Here is a 23,854-nt window from a genome sequence, read left to right as displayed (position 1 = left end):
TATAAATATAGGTTTATAAGAGTAATTACGTTTGACCTAGTTGATCGAATTCGAAACGATAACCAAATTGGCTAGATTTTTTACAACCACCATAAAATATTACAATCTCTCAATCGAGCGGTTGATTTCTCCAAATTCATCTTCCACTTCACGGTTGTTTTAGAATGGACCTCAACAATTTAAATACAATGTATAAGTCATACAACTTTAGGAGACAAATTAGTATAGGCCAACGTATTTGTAATTAAAAATTGAAATTTTTATCTTATGTCCACACACATCCATCGATGAAATATTTACAAACGTGATGTAAAAAAATAAGCAAGTTTTGTGTTCATCACGCTATCGGTCAACCAAGAAAACATGCAAGTGACTACAGTTGACCAATCCGATCGGGTTTGAAACTATGGTGAAATTGACTAAATTTTTAACCACACTCTTATTTTATTGTAATAATCACATCCAACGGTCAGTTTTCTCATTTTCTTTGAATTGCTATATGTTGCTCTTTGGAGTGTATGATGTATAAATATAGATTTATAAAAAATTAGTGCCTTTAAAAATTTATTTATCAATAAATTAGTATCTATATATAAATAAAGATTTTTTTTGGTACAATATAGAATTATAGATATGTTATCTTTGATTGTATTTGATCATTATCCAATGAATTTCCAAAGCTTGATTAAAAAAAAAAAATATTTGTGTCTTTAAATATTTATTTATACATAAAACCCGCAAGGCCCGGCCAAAAAAAGCCCGCAAGGCCAAGCCCGGCCAGGCCCGCAAAACCCGCTTTATATGGACGGGCTTGGATCCGTCTATTTTTAATAAAGCCCGGCCCGCTATTATTTAAAAATATAGCAAGGCCCAGCCCAAGCCCGCTATGAATGGGCCGGGCTCGGCCCGGCCCGCCCCGTTGACGACCCCTAAGTGAAATTGGGGTGTATGAGCATTTGCCCTAAAAATAACATTTGGATTGCTTCTAAAATCTGCTGCCAATTACCTAAATTTTCAATTAAAACTGCTTTTATTTATTTATCAAACACAATAAAATCTAAAAATTTAGACAAAAGATGATTTCATTTAAAAGCAAAGCAATCCCAAACGAGGCCTTAAAACACTTGAGAATTTATTTCCAAACCAGTTTGAAACTGAATTTGGTGTCACTAGTTTTGACATACAGCACACAAAAACAAATGCCATATTCATTATATGTTTGTACATGTTAAACCAGCTCAGTAAAACTTCAGCTATTTCTGCTGACAGCGATTAACCCAGCAACCCGTTCGCTTTCCACAGATTTTTGTTCCATATAAATTTGACAGAACTTAAAATCTAAAGCACACAGCATATGCACAAGAAGCTTTTACAATATGCAACGTATAACGCTGTAAAGAAGAGAGTGATTTATTCAATTAAGTATGCATCCCTATTGGGATATCGATACCCAGTTCAATAAGGAACAATGATGGATTCTATAAGCTCTTGAAGTGGAGCTAGCTCCTTCTTGTCGATTAGCGCAAATTCCTGCAAAAACACAGTATAGTGGTTCAGCCAACAACTAATAGTAATTTAGCAACCTTGTGCATCAAGTAAGACTTCGTCTTGATAGTTTACATAAAGTGATAAAACCAAATGTTTGAACAGTTTGTGTCTTATTCTTTTTTATGTATATTTGCCTAGACAACTGATTTTTTTCATTGATGCATCTGAATACCTCTTTATCGGCTACTTTAGGGCAATATATTTATAGCCTTACTTGGCTTGCATATTGATAATTAGACACTTGATCCAACAGTCCCGTGTCATCCTGAATTGTTAATAGGTAATCCAACCAGATAATGAAATACCTAGGGAAGCTCCTTTCTATTTTAAGTATTAAGGAAAAAAGAATCAGTCATTGCATGAAAAACTACTTACACAGGTAAATAGTATGAAATGCTTGAAGCAAGTATTTAGATGGGCCTCCTCCTTAAGGCTCACAATTTTCTGAAAATGAGAGTGGTATATGTGAGCATATACACGGAACAGTCTTTTGAATATTGTCTTCACAACCTCCCTGAAATTAGGGGGGAATGGTGCGCCTGAAAAAGATCAAGACCAACAGGAAATAAATTACATAATAATCAAATGAAGGGAACTACATTATCTAAAAAAAAAACATTAGTAATTATTACCAAGCTTTTGAGGAAATATGGATTCATCATCAAGTTGGGATTCAATCCAGTCCATCAGATATTCAACATATTTTGGAGCAGAAACCTCAATAGGTTTCTTAATTTGTACACCATCTGCCCATCTATACTCATACCTGTCAGGGTACAAATAAAAACAAAGAAAGTTGATAAAACCAGAAGCTGGACTTAAGTGCACAGTCAGGCATAGAAGGTACATTGATCAATCAACAAAGTAGTCTCTAAGCCAACAGATAAAAAGAACTTTGGAAGAAAAAATTACTATTTCACAATTTCACTGAAAAAAGCATCAAGATTTGCTGACAAATATCAAATGGATTTTGAGTAGGCAAATGGGAGGACCTTGATGCTTCATTTTGCTGTATCTTATGTCCTTTTGCCTTTCACAGTAGTTATGAATAATTGTATAAACAAACACGTCAGCATTGACAGCAAGCCAGTAAACTTTCCATATTCTCTTCAGGCATCACTAAACCTTTTAATAGATGATAGATGTCGGAATTACTTGACAAATATGCTTTGAGAAAGAAGTTGGAGTACATAATGCAATAAAAGCTAAAACAATTAGACTACCATAAACTAACATCAAAGAGAGAAACAAAATAACAGTGTAACTGATAGACTGCCATACTTGGGGCCTGCAGTCATTGTAGGACAGTTCTCTGGAGTGCAGAACTCTGTGAGGGTACCAAATAACAAGTTGACTTGGTTGAAGAAATCCACAGCTGAAATTGAAAGGTCAACCACATTTCAGATATACGCCAGAAATAGGTTAAAGAGGTACTTGAACTTTTTGTCTTAGTTTGCTTTATTGTTTACGAGAACCTTATATAGTTTTCCTACTCACCTCTGACCTCTTCCACTACTTATTGACCACTAAACGTCTATAAAATTGTTTGAAATATATCTAGCCATTAAAAATGCATCATGAAGGCGACACTTCTGCGACTATCTGATAGAAACATCATACTCTATAATCCCCAATCTTTAGCGGCACCTTCTTTGGTATAAGACATAAAAACATCAGTTTCTTAGTTACCACATTTATCCTACCAGGTCATCCCTTCAACTTCTCAATGCTTCTCCCCCAGTTGGAGGTATAACTTCTTTAAACAAACAATAATCTCCTGCTTAATCAGATCTTGATCACTACTCTCCTCCCACTCAAACATCAGTTTCTCTTCCCATTTGCTGCTGTATGAAAATAGCTAGTATAAGGGTCGCCATCTCTTGCTTATGCCTCCAACATATTTCCCCTCTAAATACTAGTTCATCAAACCAAACAAACTAACAAATTAAAAGGCAATTCAAATTCTGATGAAAAAGATATTTACTGTTGACAGCAAGCCACTCATTTAAATCTTCTCCAGTTGGAAGCTTTACTGCTTCTCTTAGGTTCCCACTGCCTAGTGTTGCGTCAATGTGCTTTCTCAGCTGAGCCCCCTGCATCAAGATAAAATATACATTAATAAAATCACATGGTTATACCTATCTTGTAGTAGAAATCCAAAAAGGTCGATACACAGACCATAACAAAAGGAGCTCATTAAATTTCAGCTGGAAACTGAAACTAGATAATTGAACAGAGTGCCTTGAAAAGGCAAAGGCCATCTTGCAAATCTATTGGGAGCTACATTTCTTTCGCTCCATTTCCTAAAGATTATTTGTTTTATATAGATTCTCAAAGATGAACCATGGGAATACGAATATCGTCTAAAGCAAGGAGTTTATACCACTGCAGTAAAGATTGCATAAGAATAAAACCTATCACTTCATCCAGAAAACATGATGAATCAATTTTGAAATGAGTTATTATACCATTAAAAGTACATGATATTGCATCTCTAACATAAACAGAAAGCATGATACATGTATATATCACCACTAAAAGTACAAACCCAATACAAAGCTTAGCACGTTCAGACAATAACACAAAAGATGACTAGCTTTAAAGGTTACTTAAGGGATACAACCTTACTCCCAGAAGGAGCGCTCTTTTTTGGGCGGAATGTCCTCTGGTTTCTGCATCAATACCAGACTTAAGTTGGATTAGAAGCATTTTGAAAAATTCATATAATACAATAATAATGAACAAACAAAAGGGCATTTACATGCATGCACATGTGTAGAAAGGAAAACGAGGATAAAGAGAAAGACTAAAAAGTCATACATTTTCAAATTATGAGCCAAGAGGCTCAGACAAACATGAAATTTTTATCATCCTCAATCTTTATTTCTAAATTAGGTGGAATATTTCCCAAATTTTCTAGTCGCTTATCTATAGCAGAGAAATTTAGCAATGTCTTCTGAACTTCGACCCTCCTCTGAAAAAAAAGGATTCCATTTAAATTTTAAATTTCTTGCAATACAGGGCCTACTGTCAGATTCAACCAATTTTCTGTTAAGTTGGACACATCACGTGCACGTGACCATTTTTAAAGGGTCTTTTCACCACTTCTTTGCTCCACTCCCATCTCTTGTTTCTCTCACCTTTCTATCTCTATCTCAGCCATGCACACCGTCCTTCCAATGTTCTATTAGAAACGGTAAATGTTTATATATATATATATATATATGAGCAACAAAGGAGCAGTTCTCAGAGCTTATGAATCAATAGGATCATAACTTAAGATCCTATTGTTCAAAATAGTAATTGCTGAATGCCCCGAGTATATCAAGAACCATCCAAAAATAAAGGCGCTAAGAAGAAGAAAAAAGACAAGAAAAACGGGGAATTGACCAACTTGTTTCCTGTACCAAGTAACACAATATTGCAGTATGATTTTGATCTAACACAACATGATGTAATGGCTGAGAAAGAGGAAGAGAGATATGAGAGAGAAAGGAGAATGACAGTGACGAACATAACCTCGAAAAAGGGTCATCTGCCAGCTACAAGACCAATTTAACAGAAAATAAGACAGTAGGCCCTGGATTGCAATCAAATCGAAAAATTTGGGGGCATTGAAGACAAAGTTTCTCTTTTAGGGAGCCAAGTGTCGTTCGTGCCAGAGTTCGGGGGGCAATGCCATTTTTCCCCTACATACAAAGTAGGGCCACTGGATTAACTAACTGAGGGAAAGATGATCATTTGCTTGAATCTAGCATCTGTTCACCACTTTCTGGTCTTTTGCTTGATTTCTTGAATTACAAGTATACATAAAGACATGACTAATTTGCCTTAAACTTTGATGATATGAAGATGAAGACTCAACAAACCTTGTCCCACAATAATCCATCTCCTCATCCATAGCTACCTTAAGAATCACCATATTACATCTCATATTAATCACCTAATAGACTGCCCTCAAAGCACATCTCCTCAGCATCACCCCCCTCTTCCAGCAAAAAACCTATTCCTCTCATAAAGTAATGTGGCATATGAAGTTGGAATAACACAACTTAGATTTGACTCCCTAAATAGCCTTCACCATAAGACAAATAAAAAGGTCATCCACACTTCCTGCTGCAGAAGCTGCTCCACTTCTGCACAAAAGAAAACAAGTGGAGAGAGACAAATACAACGTCTTTTCCTCTGAACCATGTCAACAAGTGTCAACCCTACCATGAGCTGTAATCAAAGAGCATACCCTAACCTTAGGAGGCAGTTTTGCATCACAAAAGAACAGAAAAGGAGAAAGGGAGGGGCGGCATCTGCTGCTGCGATTAGGATTTAGAAGAAAACCACTTATGACTCCAATTTCCAACTCCTACCTACATGAGTGCGGCACTATATTCTCTAAATAGGATAACAACGAAGTAAGCTCCCCAACCTCCTGATAATTTATAGTCCTCCTAAACCAAAGTCCCAACTGGAGGGAAAAGAAGAGGAATTTTACATAATCTAGCAAAAAAATATCATCCTCGTCTTTTGCATAACAAAATCATAAGATAAGGAGCCACTACATGTCAATCTCATGCCATCACAACTGAAAGATAACCTGTTAAAAAAACAGCTACTATTCTCCACGGGTTCCAAACACGGACTGAATCATCATCTTGAACAACAAGGCAAGGAGAAACAAAAAGTTCTTCAAAGCAACTCAACGACCATATACAACCCGCTATGTCATATTTCAAGGAAAAAAAAAAAAACAACCCGCTATGTCATGAATGAAAATCATTTCAGTATCCAGTTTCAGTGTACGTTACTGCCAATACTTGTTTTCCATTATTGTTTTCACAAGACCAGTCACCTTTTATCTCTCACGTGACGCATCTGATCCGAAACAACAACACTTGCGCTAATAAAATTAAATCACGAATGCAAGCATAACTAGAGCATTTGATCTTCACAACCATTATTAGCATTCAATAATTAACAAAGATGGAGTAGTAATCAATCGTCGATTTAAATAAGAGTTCCCCCATCTTCGAAAAAGTCAAAGGCACATCAAGATCACTCATTTCATAGATCTAAAGGCGAAAGCTCAATCCACTGATCATAAAAAGGCAAAGAAAATACAGAAACTTGGAACCATATCATGCAAAACCAAATTACAGCAATAAGCCAGCAAGGAAGGAAGGAAACCAGAAATTTGAAAGAGAGAAGAAGAAGAAGGATTGAGTGAGGAACCTGCCGAGACCAAAGAGACTCATGGCTTTTCCGAGAGAGAGAGAGAGAAGAAGAACGACGGGATTGGAGTCTCGGTCGAGATTTCCTTCCTCTGGTCTTTCTTTCCTTCTTCAGGCGACTTCGGGCTCCAAAGAAAGAAAAGACAAAGGCATCTCTCTACTTTTTGTAAACACAGTTTTTATTTAGATTCCTTTTGTTTTCTTCTCCTCTTGTTATTTTATTTTTATTTTTATTTTTTACTAGCCTTCCAGCACGCATCTGTCTCTAGTAAGTTGATAACAAATTAAACGTTAATACTTATTCAAGTCTTTCGACACGCGTCACAGTTGATAACAAACTAAACGTTAATAATTATTCATGTCTTCCAACACGCGCCTGTCTCTAATAAGTTGATAACAAACTAAACGTTAATACTTAATACTTATTCATGCCTTCCGGCACACGCCTGTCTCTAGTAAGTTGGTATCTGTACTTTATAACGCGTTTGTTATAGAATATAGATGAAATAATTGAAAAGAAATAAAAGTGTACAGTGTTTTTATATAAATATAAAAATGACTAATGAGCGTTCATATAGACTATCAAATTAAATAATAATATTTACAACATTATCCACCAATAATTGATGATGGTGGACACGTTTATTGTTGTCTCCACTGATTCAATTAATCTAAAAACGCAAATGACATATATAATGATGAGTAACCCACCAAGAGTAATGTGAAAAAGTAAATTTGGAGCCTATAAGCCCGCAAAGCCATGATGAGTGAAAATAACTAAATAATTAACCACCACAGGTGATTGAGTTGGTAAGACCCTCCAGATGTGAAACCCCAACATCCGAGTTCGAATCCCGCCGAAATTAATTGAAATTAAATCCCAATCTATTATTAGTGGCCAGAGGGGAGGAAGCGTACTCCACCCCCCCCCCCCAAGCACAGATTAGTCTCTGGATCTAAGAAGCCTTTGAGGACCGTGTGATCTAGATTATAAAAAATTAGGGAAAATTTTGCAAACAGTACACCAAATAGATGCCACTAGTAATTTATATACATAAATTTCCAAACCGAGCATTTTGGTACACGAAATGTGAAGTCTGACCCACTATCCGTACATGACGTTAATGACGCCGTTAACTTTTTTGTCATTATTCATTTGTTAAAGAGGATTTTAGTACTTTCTCACTGTGACTACTTTAAAAAAAAAAAAAAAACTCCTCTGTTTGAATACTCTTCCTCTCTTTCCACATACCCAAAACATGTCTAATCGAAGAGAACAAGGACCCAGAAGCCGATGCCTCTGCAAGAAGAAGAAGATGGAGATGTATCGACCCTAAACCAAACCCAAAACCCGAATCGAGTGATAAACCAAAACATGTTTGATGGAAGAGAAGAAGATGAAACAATAACAACCCAGAACATGAATCTGGAGATTCCGGAGGATATCATCACCGACATCCTGAAACGGCTGCCGGCGAAGTCTCTGTTTCGATTCAGGTGCGTGTGCAAGCCATGGGGCTCTCTGCTCACAGATCCCGCCTTCATCAAATCTCATCTGGAGCGAAACCGATCGTTATTCCAATCCAGTCTCAAAACCAACACTCCGCTCAAATGAGGACATATCTCCTTATTTCGTTGAGCATATTTTTTAGGCTACTAAGGTGAATACCAAATGCTGTTATTCTTAAAAACCCCAATCCCCTACTCTCTATCTTTCCCAAACTTTGGTATTTTCAACAAAAAAAACAAACTTTACAATACAATGTGTTCCTCCATCTCAAACATTAAAGCTAGAGAGGAGAATTAATTAAAACAAGAAAAGTAGCATGGACATTTTTAATTTCTTTGATTTTCTTCTTTCTTTCCCGAAACTTCATCTTGCTTAATTACCTGTCTCTTTACCACTGATGACCATATCAAAGTTTGAGTGAATTGCTAGTACTTATAAAAAAAGATAAAAGAATCTCTGGTGATACTAATAAATCATCGTCTACTATGAGACAAAATAAAAAATTGCACAAGAGAATTGGTATTTTCAACAATGAAACAAACTTTGCAATATAATGTGTTATTCCATCTCGAACATTAAAGTAGCATGGACAATTTAATTTATTTGACTTTATAACGCGTTTGTTATAGAATATAGATGAAATAATTGAAAAGAAATAAAAGTGTACAGTGTTTTTATATAAATATAAAAATGACTAATGAGCGTTCATATAGACTATCAAATTAAATAATAATATTTACAACATTATCCACCAATAATTGATGATGGTGGACACGTTTATTGTTGTCTCCACTGATTCAATTAATCTAAAAACGCAAATGACATATATAATGATGAGTAACCCACCAAGAGTAATGTGAAAAAGTAAATTTGGAGCCTATAAGCCCGCAAAGCCATGATGAGTGAAAATAACTAAATAATTAACCACCACAGGTGATTGAGTTGGTAAGACCCTCCAGATGTGAAACCCCAACATCCGAGTTCGAATCCCGCCGAAATTAATTGAAATTAAATCCCAATCTATTATTAGTGGCCAGAGGGGAGGAAGCGTACTCCACCCCCCCCCCCAAGCACAGATTAGTCTCTGGATCTAAGAAGCCTTTGAGGACCGTGTGATCTAGATTATAAAAAATTAGGGAAAATTTTGCAAACAGTACACCAAATAGATGCCACTAGTAATTTATATACATAAATTTCCAAACCGAGCATTTTGGTACACGAAATGTGAAGTCTGACCCACTATCCGTACATGACGTTAATGACGCCGTTAACTTTTTTGTCATTATTCATTTGTTAAAGAGGATTTTAGTACTTTCTCACTGTGACTACTTTAAAAAAAAAAAAAAACTCCTCTGTTTGAATACTCTTCCTCTCTTTCCACATACCCAAAACATGTCTAATCGAAGAGAACAAGGACCCAGAAGCCGATGCCTCTGCAAGAAGAAGAAGATGGAGATGTATCGACCCTAAACCAAACCCAAAACCCGAATCGAGTGATAAACCAAAACATGTTTGATGGAAGAGAAGAAGATGAAACAATAACAACCCAGAACATGAATCTGGAGATTCCGGAGGATATCATCACCGACATCCTGAAACGGCTGCCGGCGAAGTCTCTGTTTCGATTCAGGTGCGTGTGCAAGCCATGGGGCTCTCTGCTCACAGATCCCGCCTTCATCAAATCTCATCTGGAGCGAAACCGATCGTTATTCCAATCCAGTCTCAAAACCAACACTCCGCTCAAATGAGGACATATCTCCTTATTTCGTTGAGCATATTTTTTAGGCTACTAAGGTGAATGGTGGGCTGTATTGGCTGGTTGAGGATCATCAAACAGCTAGGTGTGTGATTCTGAGGTTCGATTTGGCTGAGGAGAAGTTCAGGGTGATTGCGCCGCCCCCCGATGAGTGTACCAGGAACATAGCCTGGATTGGGCCTTTGAAGGATTTGCTGTGCACAGCGAGAACTCGGAGTTGTTGTTGTTATTGAACACCAGGATTGGGATTAGATGGTTTCGGTGGAGAAGCTTGAGAATTGAAGGGTGTAGATTGATGGTAATGGTTGGAATTGCAGAGGTGATCGGTATTGGGAGGGGAGAAGAGAGATGGGTGCCCATAGTGAGAGAGAGAGAGAGAGAGAGAGAGAGAGAGAGAGAGAGAGAGAGAGAGAGAGAGAGAGAGAGAGAGAGAGAGAGAGCTGGGTGCCCAAAGTAAGAAAGAAAAAACCGGGTGCTCAGAGTAAAAACCTGAAGAGACCAAATTATCCCTCAAATTAGGCTAGGTGGCACTGAAACTAACAGCGTCATTGACGTCGTGTCTACATAGTGGGTCGGGCTCGAGAGTCCGTGTACCAAAATGCTTGGTTTGGAACTTTATGTATAGAAATTATTAGTGGCCTTTAGTTGATGTACTATTTACAAAATTTTCCCAAAAAATTATAAATAAAATAAAATAAAAACAAAGTAACTGAACCAGGTCATTACCAACACAACAAGAAGTTACTGAAAACATAAAGTTTTATTAATAGCACGAATAAGTTGGCTCAAATCATTATATAAGAACTTTTACATCCAAAGTAAGCAACTCTCTATGACCAAACCCATGCTGCACATGACTGATGTGGACAATTGACTTCCCTCATGTGCGCACACAAGCACACAATTGACTCTGGATCACAGAGTAGAGGAATTTCTGGACTTGTGCATCTTCTCATCTTGAGAAGTCGCAGGAGGCAACGAGGATGAGACAGCTGCATGATAAGATGACGAAGCAAGTTGGGCCACAGCTGGAATTGCACCACCTGTATATTTTCGACATGGAATTAATGCCATATAGTTGATGAAAAAACATGATAAATGGAAAGATATAACCTTCTCCCATTCGACATATATTCAATCAAATCAAATAGCTGAAAAGCAACATGTCAATTACACCAGTAATATGCAGTACCGCCACTACATTGCAGATATTCTACGAGAAATATCACATGGAAATTAGTGACTTTACCTGGAATAACTAGTGTCATATAATGTCAACCATTCAACATAAGACCTCCAGAATATTTAGCGTGCTTTTGTGTTGGCATTTTCTATTGAGCAAAACACAGGTCTGATTTAATGGGAAATTTACATGTTATTTCTGATTGGAGCTACTACTGACATTTCAGAGTGGTAAGTGTCAAGGTAAGCAGACTGAAGTGAATTTTAACCTTTTACCTCGATGATACCATAACAAGTCAAAATTGAAGTTCATTTTGATCACATAACAATAACTTCTACAACAAATTTCACATCCATAACTTTAGGTGAAAACTAATCAAAGCGCACCAATTATTATCACAAGAAATATAGAATGACAAACTAACCTGCCAAACCAGCACAAGCTGAAGAGAATACAATGACGGGAGGAGCCTTCAGTTGCAAAAGGAAGATTGATGTCATTCACCATATTAAGTATATGGTAAAAATTCAGTGCATACCAATAACACAAAAAATAAAAATGAAAAGCAGAAACAACATAAGCCCTCTACAGCTTCAGGGCTTGTACAGAGACAACATATCCATGCATGGAGAATCCAACATTGAATTCATCCTCTAACTGCTAAAATAAAGGCTAGGGAAAGTATAATCTATTTTCAATCCTTTTCAGCAATAAAGGCTAGGGAAAGACTAAGTTGTCACTCTTCTTTTTGGTGAATTTTGTTGTGTGTATAAATTTACTACCCTAATTTAAGGTAGACAAGAAACCTATAAAAGCCTTAGTGCCTTACTAGTCATTTAATTACTCTTTCAATTCAAAATTGTAGTGTCTACCACTACAGTTGATGCCCAATTGCATAGTACGGGTTTGTACCAGATATAACAACCTATAAACTTCAGTACCTTCAAGTTACATTATTATTTTTTTGTTCAATACTTGACTAACTTCAATCCTCAATGTATAGTTCTAAGCTTAAACCATACATGTCATATGTTTCTCCTTGACATTCAAATTTACAAATTTACATGTTCAATAGATATAAGATTAAGTGGATAATTATTTCCCATTTTGATATTTTTTTTAAAGAAATTTTCATATGCAAAGGACATTCCTACAATAGTAAAAGTATTGCAAAACTTACACCAATGAAAAAATGTAACCACATAGGTCCTTTTACCCGTCTCTGAACAATAGGCATCACTGCACCCAAAAACAAAACAATAAAGATAAAATGAGTTATTAGTATTTCTCATAAATCTCACTACCACACCTGAGAACAAGGATCGCACTATCTAGCTCATGAAAGATCAAATGCCAAAGGTTAGCGTGCGTGCATGCACACAGGGAGACATATATGTATGATGTATCTTAGGACGAGTGCAATAGATGGAAATGTAGAAAGGTGATAAGAAACACAGATGCAATTAACTTTTCAGCTAGCTGGGTGCAAAAACATTGTATGCAACTGCCCTTCTTCAGTTTTACTTTACACCTAATGAATATAAGAGAGTTCCTGTTGGCAAACCCTAAAACTGAGCTGCTGCAGAGTGGAGAATTCTGTGGGCGGAGTAAGTTTAACCCTATTTGTATTCTTAAGCTTTTGTCTGGTTCACTTTCTCTAATGATGATTGACCGATACTTGAACAGAAAATGTCTAGAAATAGTTTTATAAAATAAGAGTAATGGGAAGATTGTATTTCACCTCCTTATGAAAAGTTGTCCTTGAAATTCTAGACTCCAGTTCTATGTCATAAACCCTTTTCCTAATACGTGAATCCTAACACCCCTTAATTTTCATTGTCCTAGACAAGCAGTGGCTAAAACCTGGTCGCCAGAATTTGGGGTCATTCCCCCTTCGATTTAATATCAATTTCTAAGATTAAAATACTTGAAATACACGCTTGACTGACATGGTTTCTAATCTATGTAGTACCACGTTTCACCCTTCCCGAATATAGCAACCTCTACAAAATTTCTTTATGTTGTTGAATTTATGAGAACCCTCCTAACCGACAGTAAAGGTTGTGCACCACCTATGGATTCATCAAATATCCCAAGTCTGTAGAAAGCTCAGATATCCTAGCCAATGGCGAGCAGCAATGATAAGTTGAAATTGGCAGTTTTACTAGCCATTTACCTTCCTAATACTGAAGCCTAATTACTACACCTAATTACTACACCACCCCCACTCCTCCCCCATCCAATACAACTCCAAATGTTAGACATCATAACATCATCTATCCTTAAAAGTCTCATATCGCCCACCATTGCGTCGTAGAAGTTCAATACCATCACTATCAGACAGTAGTCCAAATGTACATTATTGGCCAATACCAATAGTGCACTCGTCGTCGTTGATTTGACAAGCTCACACTTGGGGTGGCTTTTACAACTTGTGGTTGAAGCCATACTTAGGAGTAATCCCTGAGTAGTCAGATTTTAATGATGTTCTAACTTATGCTCAAGTCATTCTACAAAATCCACAAAGTTTCATACGTTTTTCGAACAAGCAACCTGCAAAAATAACATTCTTCATTGCTCCACTGTCATACCAATCATGGGACCTTAACTCCTTCCACAGTCAAACAAATATAAAAACAAGCATCCTATTAACATACGACACATAGGGCCTCGGTTCCCTTACCTAATTAATTTTGGCAGGGAATGATCTTAGTTGGATCAATCTTTATCCAATTTGGAATTTTTTCTGTTGACTCAGGGTAAAACATATGAAGATAAATGTTCATTAGTGGGTATATGATGGCCTATAACAGCCGTTGGGCAGTAAACTAGGATAAGCTACTTTTCAGTGACCCGACTTATTATCTTTCTTTGTTAAGATTCCAAGATGCGTGGCACGAAGCAACAAATTTGAAGAGGAATATTGCACCTAATTAGATGGAAGATTGTTTTCAAGTTTAATAGGTAGGTAGCCTGGGAAATGTTAACTAAGCTTACACAGTTGACTAAGCTTACACAATGAGACAACAAGGCAAACCTAATGTGTAATATCACTCTTCTTTTTATTACAAAATAATAGCATTAGTGTGCCAATGCTCTGTCCAATTAGTTGGAGTTGACAAGAACTCTTTTGCAACAAAACCTATTGATACTGAAAATTAAAGAAAGGTAAGAAAAGAAATTTATATCCCACAGCTTCTACCATTGCAAAAAGCTTATAAAAATTTCATGGTGTGAAAGAAAATTAAATGACATTTTAAAATAAGAAAACATAACCATGCACAAGCTACATAGAGAAAGCAAGAGAAGCAAATATAAAATAGATTACCATAATTGAATCCATAAAAAGCACTTACTGTACCACCAACAGCAGAGCCAATCTGCACCAAGATAATCAGTAGTCCACATTTCAGTATAACAAAAAAACTTCTGAATACATGTAAGCGGTTGGTAAAAGAAGAAAAAATACCATAGAGAAGCTATCCCTGATAAGAGGTGGAACTGTCCATGCACTAGTTTCCATCTCCTTAGAAAGAGGACCGGCACAATGATGACATCTAATGGTATTTTTAGGAGTGGAACCAGCCATCCCCTATCACTCTGGGTTAAGTCTTCAGAAGAAACCTCAAGTATACTGATGTATGGTATAGCAGGCAGTTTGGGATCGCAGTCTGACGTACTAATCTCTACAGGTGCCCATAGTAGGCCGAAGAACCGTAAAAAGGTTTCAGTGGCGAGCTTTAAGGCACCAGATCTCAGCAACTAAAGCCTGTGAGAAGATAAATCTGTCAATTTATAGTCACGAGCCTCTCTCTGTACATGCTCTATGTCCACTTCATTAATAATGAATATTTATCCTTATATTATTACATACGTATATATGCGTGTGTGTGTGTGTGTCTAATAAATGGGAATTCAAACTAAACCTGTGACCTTCTTATTGTAAGGATTAGAAAAAAAGAAGTTATATATATATAACCCAGTAAGGTTTGTCCGAGACTGCTTCATAGGAAGCACGTTTGCATTGTACACTTCCTATCACTAACACTTCTACACAGAATCAAATTATGTTTAGCTGTCTCCACAGCAGTTTTTTAAAGGTTTATAAACTGTTTGTTTGCCAAAAGGAGGTGCTTTCATTTTTATAAATCTTCTTATTTATTCTTATGTATTAGAGTACACATGAAACAAAACTGAACAATACTATAAAGCAATAGGTCTTCCTTCTTTCATTTGAGAAACCCGCCGGACCACACTCTTAACCTCTGATTGAACAAGTAGGTAGGTAGCTAGGGGGCTGGCCAAGAATGAGGCTCCTAGTGAAACTTGTCTTGTTCCCGAATGAACCAGAAATAAATGAAGGAGGCTGCCCTAAGCACCATGCCTATTTTGACTCTTGTTCCCCTTCTCGCCTTGTCCCATCCAACTGGCCACCACATTTCATCCTCATCTCATTCTGACATTTGGAGATCCACACAGCCTTTTTCAGTAGTTTTAACCCTACACTAAGAGTGTCTGTCCCTATGACCTGAAATCAAACTTTACAACGACACTTGTTGCCTTTTAGTCAAGTCAAGCCATCTTCATAAGAGTGGGGTGCAAATTCAGTGAAGAAACTAGTGCAGAGGATGTGTGTGCACTAATCATCTTCAAGGATCACGAAAAAGGGGTTATGATCTGGGTTCTCATAATAAAGAATACAAAGGCTAAACAATATGGCTGATATGTGGACAAATACCATGGACAACGACACTTGTTAAAAACATAATATCTAATTGATCTGTGTAAAGACAGAACCAGTGAATGATTACATACGAACTGTTTAGCTAACCAAGCTGAGTATAGAAACACAAGGACGACCCACAGTATTATTCATTCTTCTTTGGTCTTACTAAGGTTAAGGTAAATTTATTTTTAATAAAATACAAATTGGGTACTCAGAAGAACCAAAAGTTGCTATATGTGATGATAAGTATTCTTCACACTAACTTTTCACAATGTATTTCAGGCTATAGCCATATGAAAGACAACACAAATAAGCAAGACCTGAATCACTGGACCATAAGATTGACTTAGAAGCGGCTTTAGTTTTATCTGAGCACATTTATTGAAATAATCACAAACTTATTACCTAAATTGTCTGCGAAAACCAAATCCCGGCCAAGTTTATCTGATACAAAGGTACAGATAATAACTATAAACCCTAAATCAAACTTTTATAAAACAGAGAAACGAGGAAATTTTAACATTCCTTAGTCGAAAGCTCAGAACAAGCCAACTGGAAAAAGTCAAAACGATTGAAGCAAATGCTATGCATACAAAATTATAGATACCCAAACCGTTAGAATCAGAATCAAATTGGGAAATTTACGAGAGAGAATATAAGCCAATGATGGAATTAGATTATTGGCAGGCAAAAGAAATAATATTGAACAAATTTGATGGAGATTAAAGGATTGAAGCAACAACTTACAGTGGTTCCTTGATGATGAAATAATACTGAACAAATTTCTCGAAATTTTGATTTTGATATTTTTAATTTTTGCGAGAGAGAGAGAGGTTTGTTTTGATGGCAGAGGGAGGCGTGGATTCGTTCGTTGTGAGTTGTGAGTTGTGACTACTGACTAGGCAAAAAGCCCACGCGGTGCTGTGGGTATACTATTGATATCGTTGAATTTACATCAAAACTACGTGAAACTACGTTATAGATATACTACATATAGTGAAACTACATTATACAATGTTAAAAAAAGAGAAAAGTGAAAAGTACATGATATAGGATGTTTGTTAAGAAACATTTGATATTGAAGAGTGTTAAGTATGAGATAGTTATATTCGAACAGTTCATTGCAGCTCTGCAATAAGAACAGCCAAGTAATTCGCATCACCATCTCTCTCACTAAGCTAGTTAATCACCTCCTTAGTTAATTCATGGCAGCCATATACTTTGACAGAACCTAAAGTTTTTTGCTCAAGTATGTAATGAGATAAAACTGTTTGTTTCTCCCTACATAACATAATTAGGAATATCCTTTATATTGTAAAAGTATACAATACTTGGAATTGAACTCATAATCCCAAGTTTTCTTGCAAATTTATGGTTACAAATGTTACTCCATAGCAGTATCTAAATGACCCAGGAGCTCTTATGCTGGCTTCCAAAAGATAACCAAAGTGAAGGCCAATATGAATGGTCCATATTTGTCAAATTGCAGTAACAGTTATTTAAGTCATATATAATTAATAGTATAAAAATTTAATCAAATCAGAGAGTCCAAGTACATTGATCAAAACTTGCCATTCATACACATAAAGATTGATTTTTTTGAAAAGAAAAATCTCATTTCCAGTTTAAGCTATATGGCACTTTAGTTTAGGAAACTTTATATTCTTAGTAACAAAGACAAAATAAACTCCTTCTCCTCTACTCATTTATAAACTCAGTCTAGGAAAAATTGAAGCTAGTATATGCAATATCAAGGTACAGGGGAATTACTCTTTAACTATTTTAATGACCAATATTCACAAAAGATGCAGAAGCCTAAAATTGGCAGTGGACCTCATAAACTGAATGTGTGTATATATATAAGATCTATAGCTTCCTTGGAACAGATAGGATGTTTGTTAAAGCAGATACTGAACAGTCAAACTGAATAAAGAATACTTGAATTGCTCCCACAAAAGCCAAGTAATTTACATCATCATCTCTCTTACTAAGCTTATTAATCGTCTCTTTATCTACACCCCAGTTTTCTCAAATTTTAATTCACCTACAGATTACACATCTTTGCTACTTGAGTTAGTTATAATTCAAACAGAAAGATGACATGCTGGTTTTAACTCACTGTAGCAATAGCATATTGGTAAGGTTTGTTCCCAAATTTTATTGTAATAATAGATTAATAGAAACGTGTACTTTTATTTAGGTTGATTGTTTCTTTGTTTTTAGAACAAAGGAGTTTAAATTTGTATAATCCACGTTTCTCATCAGCTAATTATACAAATTTGGTGAATAAAAAAAATTAATAAATCTGCAGAAGAATAGTAGCTCAAATTTGAAGAAAATGATGGGAGAAAAACCTTTTGAGGATGTAAGCTTGAAGCATCACAATCCTTCACCACATTCTTGTGCAACTCCAATAACAGAGGGCTCTGTTGCTGCAAAGACCAACACTCTCGGGAGTCAGAAAATCGAAACTCGATTACAAAAAATTGAAGATCGGTAAGGCTCGGAATTCGAGAGAATTGACGGGGAATTCAGTGAGTGAGAGAGAGAGTGAACGAACCAGATGTCCTGGATTGAAGAGGACTGATTGAGGGTTGATCACTCTCTCTCTCTCTTTTTCTCTCGCCTGCTTTCTGCTTCTTACTGTCGGAGAATAAACAGAGTCATGGAATGAGATTAGAAGCAGTAGGTCACCTCTGCAAATACCTAGTTTGATACATGGAAGATTCAATTTTGAAGAACCCAACAATCAATTGCCCAAAAAAATGAAATAGTTTACCTTAGAATCGGGGGAGCTGGAAGATGCCTAGGAGTCCAATTTAGCAGGCTTTCTTCCTCCCTCTCTCTTTCTCTATCGATCAACAGACTGAAAGAAAGTCCGTCCACTATTCATTTTCTTTGTTCTCATCTGATTTGCGTTTTAGTATAGTTAGAACTAGGTAATGCCTCCCGCGCGATGCCGCGGGTTTGTTTACTTGCTAAACTTTATACATTCATTGTACAAATATTTACATAACCAGCAGTGATTTGCAAGCACTGACTTCATTAAAGACTTGAAATAGGAGAAATACACAAAGCAATAGCACACAATTTGCAAGCCCAATTGCATACTAATAATCAAGCACAACATCTATTTCACAGAAAAGTTCCAGATTTACCAACTATACCTCAAAAGATTAAACTGAGCAGTAGCAAGTTTGAGACTTTGAGCAGGAAACATATTTCTATTTCTTTTCTTACAAAGTTAACAAAGAAAGAGAGAGTTTGCTTTGGCGACAGAAGATAAGAGAGCTATCGAGGCAGAAAAAGGATTCAACTGCCCTTACACCAAGGTAATCGTCACAAACTGTGGCCTGATGCAGTAAAAGAACACTTTTCCAGCCTTTTTCTTGTTCTACATTTTTTCTAAGAAGAGACACTTCCAGGCGATATATCTAATAATAGTCTAATACAACTGCAGATACGAATGAACAGGTGTAAACAGCAACAAACTATCTCCCTACTTCAAATAACCATACAGAACATGGTCACATTAGTACATTACATGATTCATTCTATTTCTTTCCCTCTTGATAATTTAGCAAGCAATTAAACATTCTTTCCATAGATGATAATATCATGGTGTCATGTAGAGTCAAAAAGCAATCAATTGCCCTGTAACATGAAAATACATAATGATTAAGCACAGGAACCACATGTTTACAGCTTCGGAGTTTTACTGCTGGAGATTGTGAGTAGCAAAAAGAACAATGTCTTTGCTTCATCTACATCTCTCAGCCTTATTGAGCACGTAAGTTATGAGGAAATCGAAATCAAAATCCAAATCAAACAAACCCAGTTATATATCAGTAGGAGTGTAATGAACCCATTTATATCAGTAGCAAAAAGAACAATCTTTCAAAATCCAAATCAAACCAACGCATATATACAAATCCAAATCCTACTGATCGAACACTCCAATTGAAGAAATTAAAATCAATAAATTTCATATTGATGTAACGAACCCCAATTGTAGAAATCCAAATCAAGCACAGCAATAATTTATGCAACAATCCTAACACAATACAACAATTAAAGAATGATGGAGAAAATTAAATGATAATATACCCGCAGTCAAGGCGAATACAAAAGTCTCAAACTTGGGAAATCGATTAGAGTCTCAAACTTCGGCTGAAAACCGCGAACAATTCCGAGCGAGAAGCGAGGAGAGCGAGAGAAAGGGGAATAATAAGATGATTACTTAGGCCAGATGGCAGCTTCGTAATAAAGACAAATATAGGGGCAAATGGGTAAATCAATATGGGAGTTACTGTTCACGGGGAGATACTATGGGTAATAATTTTTTGTAATTCCTTACATACGGTTGTCCAATCAAAACCCACCAAACTTTACATGTATTCCGAAACTGTCCCTGTTTTTTAAAGTGAAATACCCCCTACTAAGAACGCCCTATCACGTGTCCTTTACGCACGCCCTAGCCTTCCTACACGCGCTTATGCCCGTGCGATTAATTTTCTTTTTCATGCATAACCCGAAACTATCGTATATTGAGTATTAATTCCTTACACTATTGGCTCTTGTTATTATTTTTCATAAACAAAGTAAAGTAGTTAACATGATTGTTCTTCTTTGTTTAAAGCAACATTCTTTAGTGTCAATAAAAATATCCACATCACAGTCACTTTATAAAGAATTAGGACTAAATATTGTTTAGTCCTTGAGCTTTTGACCATAAAACACTTCAGTCCCTGACCTTCTAATTTCACACGTTTAGTCCCTGTACTTCAAAATTTCAGACCAATAGGTCCTTGCCGTCTAAAAGTCGCGGCGAAATGTCTATTATGCCCTTAGAGAAAGGAATAAATTTATTTAAAAAAAAAGAACTGAGGGCATAATAGACATTTTACCGCGACTTTTAGACGGCAATGACCTATTGGTCTGAAATTTTGAAGTACAGGGACTAAACGTGTGAAATTAGAAGGTCAGGTACTGAAGTGTTTTATGATCAAAAGCTCAAGGACTAAACAGTATTTAGTCCAAAGAATTATACTTAAACAAATAAAATAAATTTCATGCACCAATAGTTTCAAAACTTGCAACGTCAGCCCTTTTTTTTTCTTCTGCTTTTGCTGGAACGCGCCTCACGCGCTTTCCCCAAATTCCTTGCCGTTACCTAACCTTCACTCCGATTGGCCTTCGCTGATCTCCTCCTCCCTGACCTTTCTTGGCTGCCGGATCTCCCTGGTGGCTACGCCGGCCTTCGTTTTCTCCGCCCTTCCATCGGGAAGCGGCGGGGATAAAGTTTCAATGCCGACTCAACGCAAACGTGCGAAGAACAGTGATGATATCAGTTTCGATTTGGAGGCCATGTGCATGGAGGATTTGGACGCTTCTGTTCAGACCTCGTCTCGTTTACAACCTCAGATGACCTATGCTAGTACACTCAAGAATCCGGTGGATCGTTTCCGACAAACTATGGTTGAGGACTTCGAATTTACTGATGAGGACTGCTCCTACTCTCTGGGTAAACACGGCCTGAATGTTTCATTCTCTGAGAAGATTCATAATAAGCTTGATTATGAATGGCGCTGTGCTGTTGTGGTCAAACTCATGGGTAAGCCGAATTCCACCAACACCTTTGATTTCATGTTGAGAGGTCTGAGAAGAAAATGGCAAGTTAAAGGTGGCTGGCAGCTAATTGATCTCCCCAATGATTTTTTTCATTGTGAAATTTACTCTTGAAGAAGATATGAATTATGCTCTATGTGGTGGCCCTTGGATTTTGGGCTGGCCAAACTCTTATTGTGAAAAAGTGGAAACCGGATTTTGATCCCATGACTAAACAAATTGGCAAAATGGCTTTGTGGGTTAGAATTTTTGGACTGCCTGTGAAATATTTTAAGGAGTTTACTGTGGCAAAGATTGGAAAAATCCTTGGGGATGTTGTGAAAGTTGATAAGCTTACTGTTGGTCAATCTAGTGGTAAGTTTGCTAGAGTTTGCATTGAGGTGGACCTAAGTAAACCTTTGAGGCCTTATGTTGAAGTTGAGTCCACTGCTTTTCAAGTGGTTTATGAAGGCATCTCTCTTATTTGCTTTGAATGTGGCTGTTTTGGGCACCCTAAAGATAAGTGTCCTACTCTGAAAGTTAACTCTAATGGGACTTCTCCACAGAAAACCCATGTGGTTGATGTGACTAGGACTTCTGCTCCTAATTGTGATGGTGCTGACAATTCTGATGTGAACATGTCCCATGACTTAATTAAGGATGCCTCTAGTGCTCATGATGTTGTATTAAAAGATGATATGGGTCCCTGGATGCTCATGAGCTATAGGAATAAAAAGAAGAGCAATGATTCTAGTGGCCTAAAAAAGAGCAGCAGTTCTGGTTCTAGATTTGCTGTGTTGCAGGAGGAGAATGAGTCTCAATTGCCTGCTCAGACCATGGGTACTAACACCGTTGAAACAGCTCCTCCCATTGTGAAACTTTGGCAAAGCTTCCAAGAGAAAAATAAAAAAGCCTCTGTGTCCTCTAAAGCTAATAATGCTAGTAACTCTCATGTCACTGTGCAGAATGATGCAAATGATGGCAGTACTTCACCACCTAACACTGGTCCAAAATTTTCTAAAAATCCCAGCTTCAAGATTAAGGTGAACTCCAGAATTCCAATGAAGGATGTCTCTAATATTGGGAGCTCAAGTGGTTCCAAGCCTGATGTCTTCTACCAAAGGAAAGCTAAAAGCAACACCTCCTCTGCTACCAAACATCATAATCATGTTTTTAAAAGACTTTCTTTTGAAAACATGGGCTCTAATGTTTCTGGTGATGGCATCTCGGCTATCTTTGGGCACTGCCCCCCTGAGGAACCTGTTGTTGACATGATTACTCAATCCTCCAAATGCCAGGACTCTGACAGTTTTGTTGATAAAACTTTTGCAGACAATAGCAAACTGACAATTTATGACAACCTACCTCCTCATGATGGGGAGGGTATGGTTGATGCTTAATTTGGGTTTCTGCCCTCTCTTCACTACCTCTCAATGATTAAAGTCTTATTTTGGAATGCTAGAGGTGGTGGAAGTGAAAATTTTCGGTCTGCTGTTGCAGATCTTGTCAAGATTAATTCTATTGATGTTTTAGCTATCTGTGAACCTCGTGTGCAGTTTCATAAAGCTAGAAACTCTCTAAAAAAGCTGGGATTCACTGATTTTAGAGTTGTTGAGGCTGCTGGATTCTCTGGTGGTATTTGGCTGCTCTGGAATAGCTCTAAAACTCAAATTAATTTTATTGATGATAACTTCCAATCAATCTCTGTGAAAATTACTCTTCCTGGAAAGTCTCCTTGGATGCTTTCTGTGATTTATGCTAGCCCTAACCACACCTCTAGAGCTTCTCTCTGGAGTTACTTGGATAATCTTCTAGCTTCTAATAATCTTCCTTGTTTGTTTATTAGTGATTTCAATGAACTTGTTTCTGATGCTGATAAAAGTTGTGGCTCCTTGAATGGTAGATTTGGTGGTCTTAGGAGCTGGATCAATAGAAATGCTTTAATTGATATGGGATTCAAGGGTTCTTGTTTCACTTGGAGTAACAATTCTGTGAAGGAAAGACTTGATAGGGGTTTCTGCAATTGTGCTTGGAGATCCTTGTTTGCTGAAGCCTTTATCCAGCACCTGCCCAAGACAAGATCTGATCACTGTCCCACTATGATGCAATCTTTCTCCAATGTTCACATCAACAAAAATGCTATCCCTTTCAAATTTCAGGCTATGTGGTTCTCCCACTCTAATTATTCTGAATTTGTCTCCTCCACTTGGAATGCTCTATATGGTGATTTTCCCTCTAAAATTACTGCTCTCTCTCTCAGTGGAACAAAGAGATTTTTGGACATCTATTCCAGAGAAAA

At 36.9% G+C, this 23,854-nt stretch overlaps 2 protein-coding genes across 9 annotated transcripts; both read right to left on the bottom strand.

Moving 5' to 3' along the window:
- Positions 1-1,110: 1,110 nt before the first annotated feature.
- LOC133743778 (MOB kinase activator-like 1B) lies at positions 1,111-6,948 on the bottom strand. The gene is made up of 7 exons (XM_062171809.1): positions 6,775-6,948; positions 4,172-4,220; positions 3,533-3,641; positions 2,830-2,923; positions 2,181-2,314; positions 1,924-2,087; positions 1,111-1,530 (listed from the first exon to the last, which is right to left on the bottom strand). Exons 1-7 carry the CDS (start codon positions 6,795-6,797, stop codon positions 1,456-1,458), a joined length of 648 nt encoding a protein of 215 aa, XP_062027793.1. The 5' UTR covers positions 6,798-6,948; the 3' UTR covers positions 1,111-1,455.
- A 3,832-nt stretch (positions 6,949-10,780) lies between these two features.
- Positions 10,781-20,179, bottom strand: LOC133742773 (uncharacterized). Of its 8 annotated transcripts, none has more exons than XM_062170450.1 (9): positions 20,056-20,179; positions 18,728-18,856; positions 18,509-18,654; positions 18,303-18,380; positions 14,692-14,991; positions 14,551-14,602; positions 12,403-12,461; positions 11,647-11,692; positions 10,781-11,082 (listed from the first exon to the last, which is right to left on the bottom strand). In XM_062170450.1, exons 5-9 carry the CDS (start codon positions 14,809-14,811, stop codon positions 10,955-10,957), a joined length of 405 nt encoding a protein of 134 aa, XP_062026434.1. In that variant the 5' UTR covers positions 14,812-14,991; positions 18,303-18,380; positions 18,509-18,654; positions 18,728-18,856; positions 20,056-20,179; the 3' UTR covers positions 10,781-10,954. The 8 variants fall into 8 exon arrangements, with proteins under 8 accessions (XP_062026434.1, XP_062026432.1, XP_062026435.1 ...); XM_062170448.1 differs by having other exon boundaries at positions 18,509-18,591; XM_062170451.1 differs by having other exon boundaries at positions 18,728-18,814; positions 20,056-20,177.
- Between the last annotated feature and the right edge of the window lie 3,675 nt (positions 20,180-23,854).

Source organism: Rosa rugosa, chromosome 4 (genome assembly GCF_958449725.1).
Source record: "Rosa rugosa chromosome 4, drRosRugo1.1, whole genome shotgun sequence".
NCBI lineage: Eukaryota > Viridiplantae > Streptophyta > Magnoliopsida > Rosales > Rosaceae > Rosa > Rosa rugosa.
This window is presented reverse-complemented; position numbering and strand designations above follow the sequence as displayed.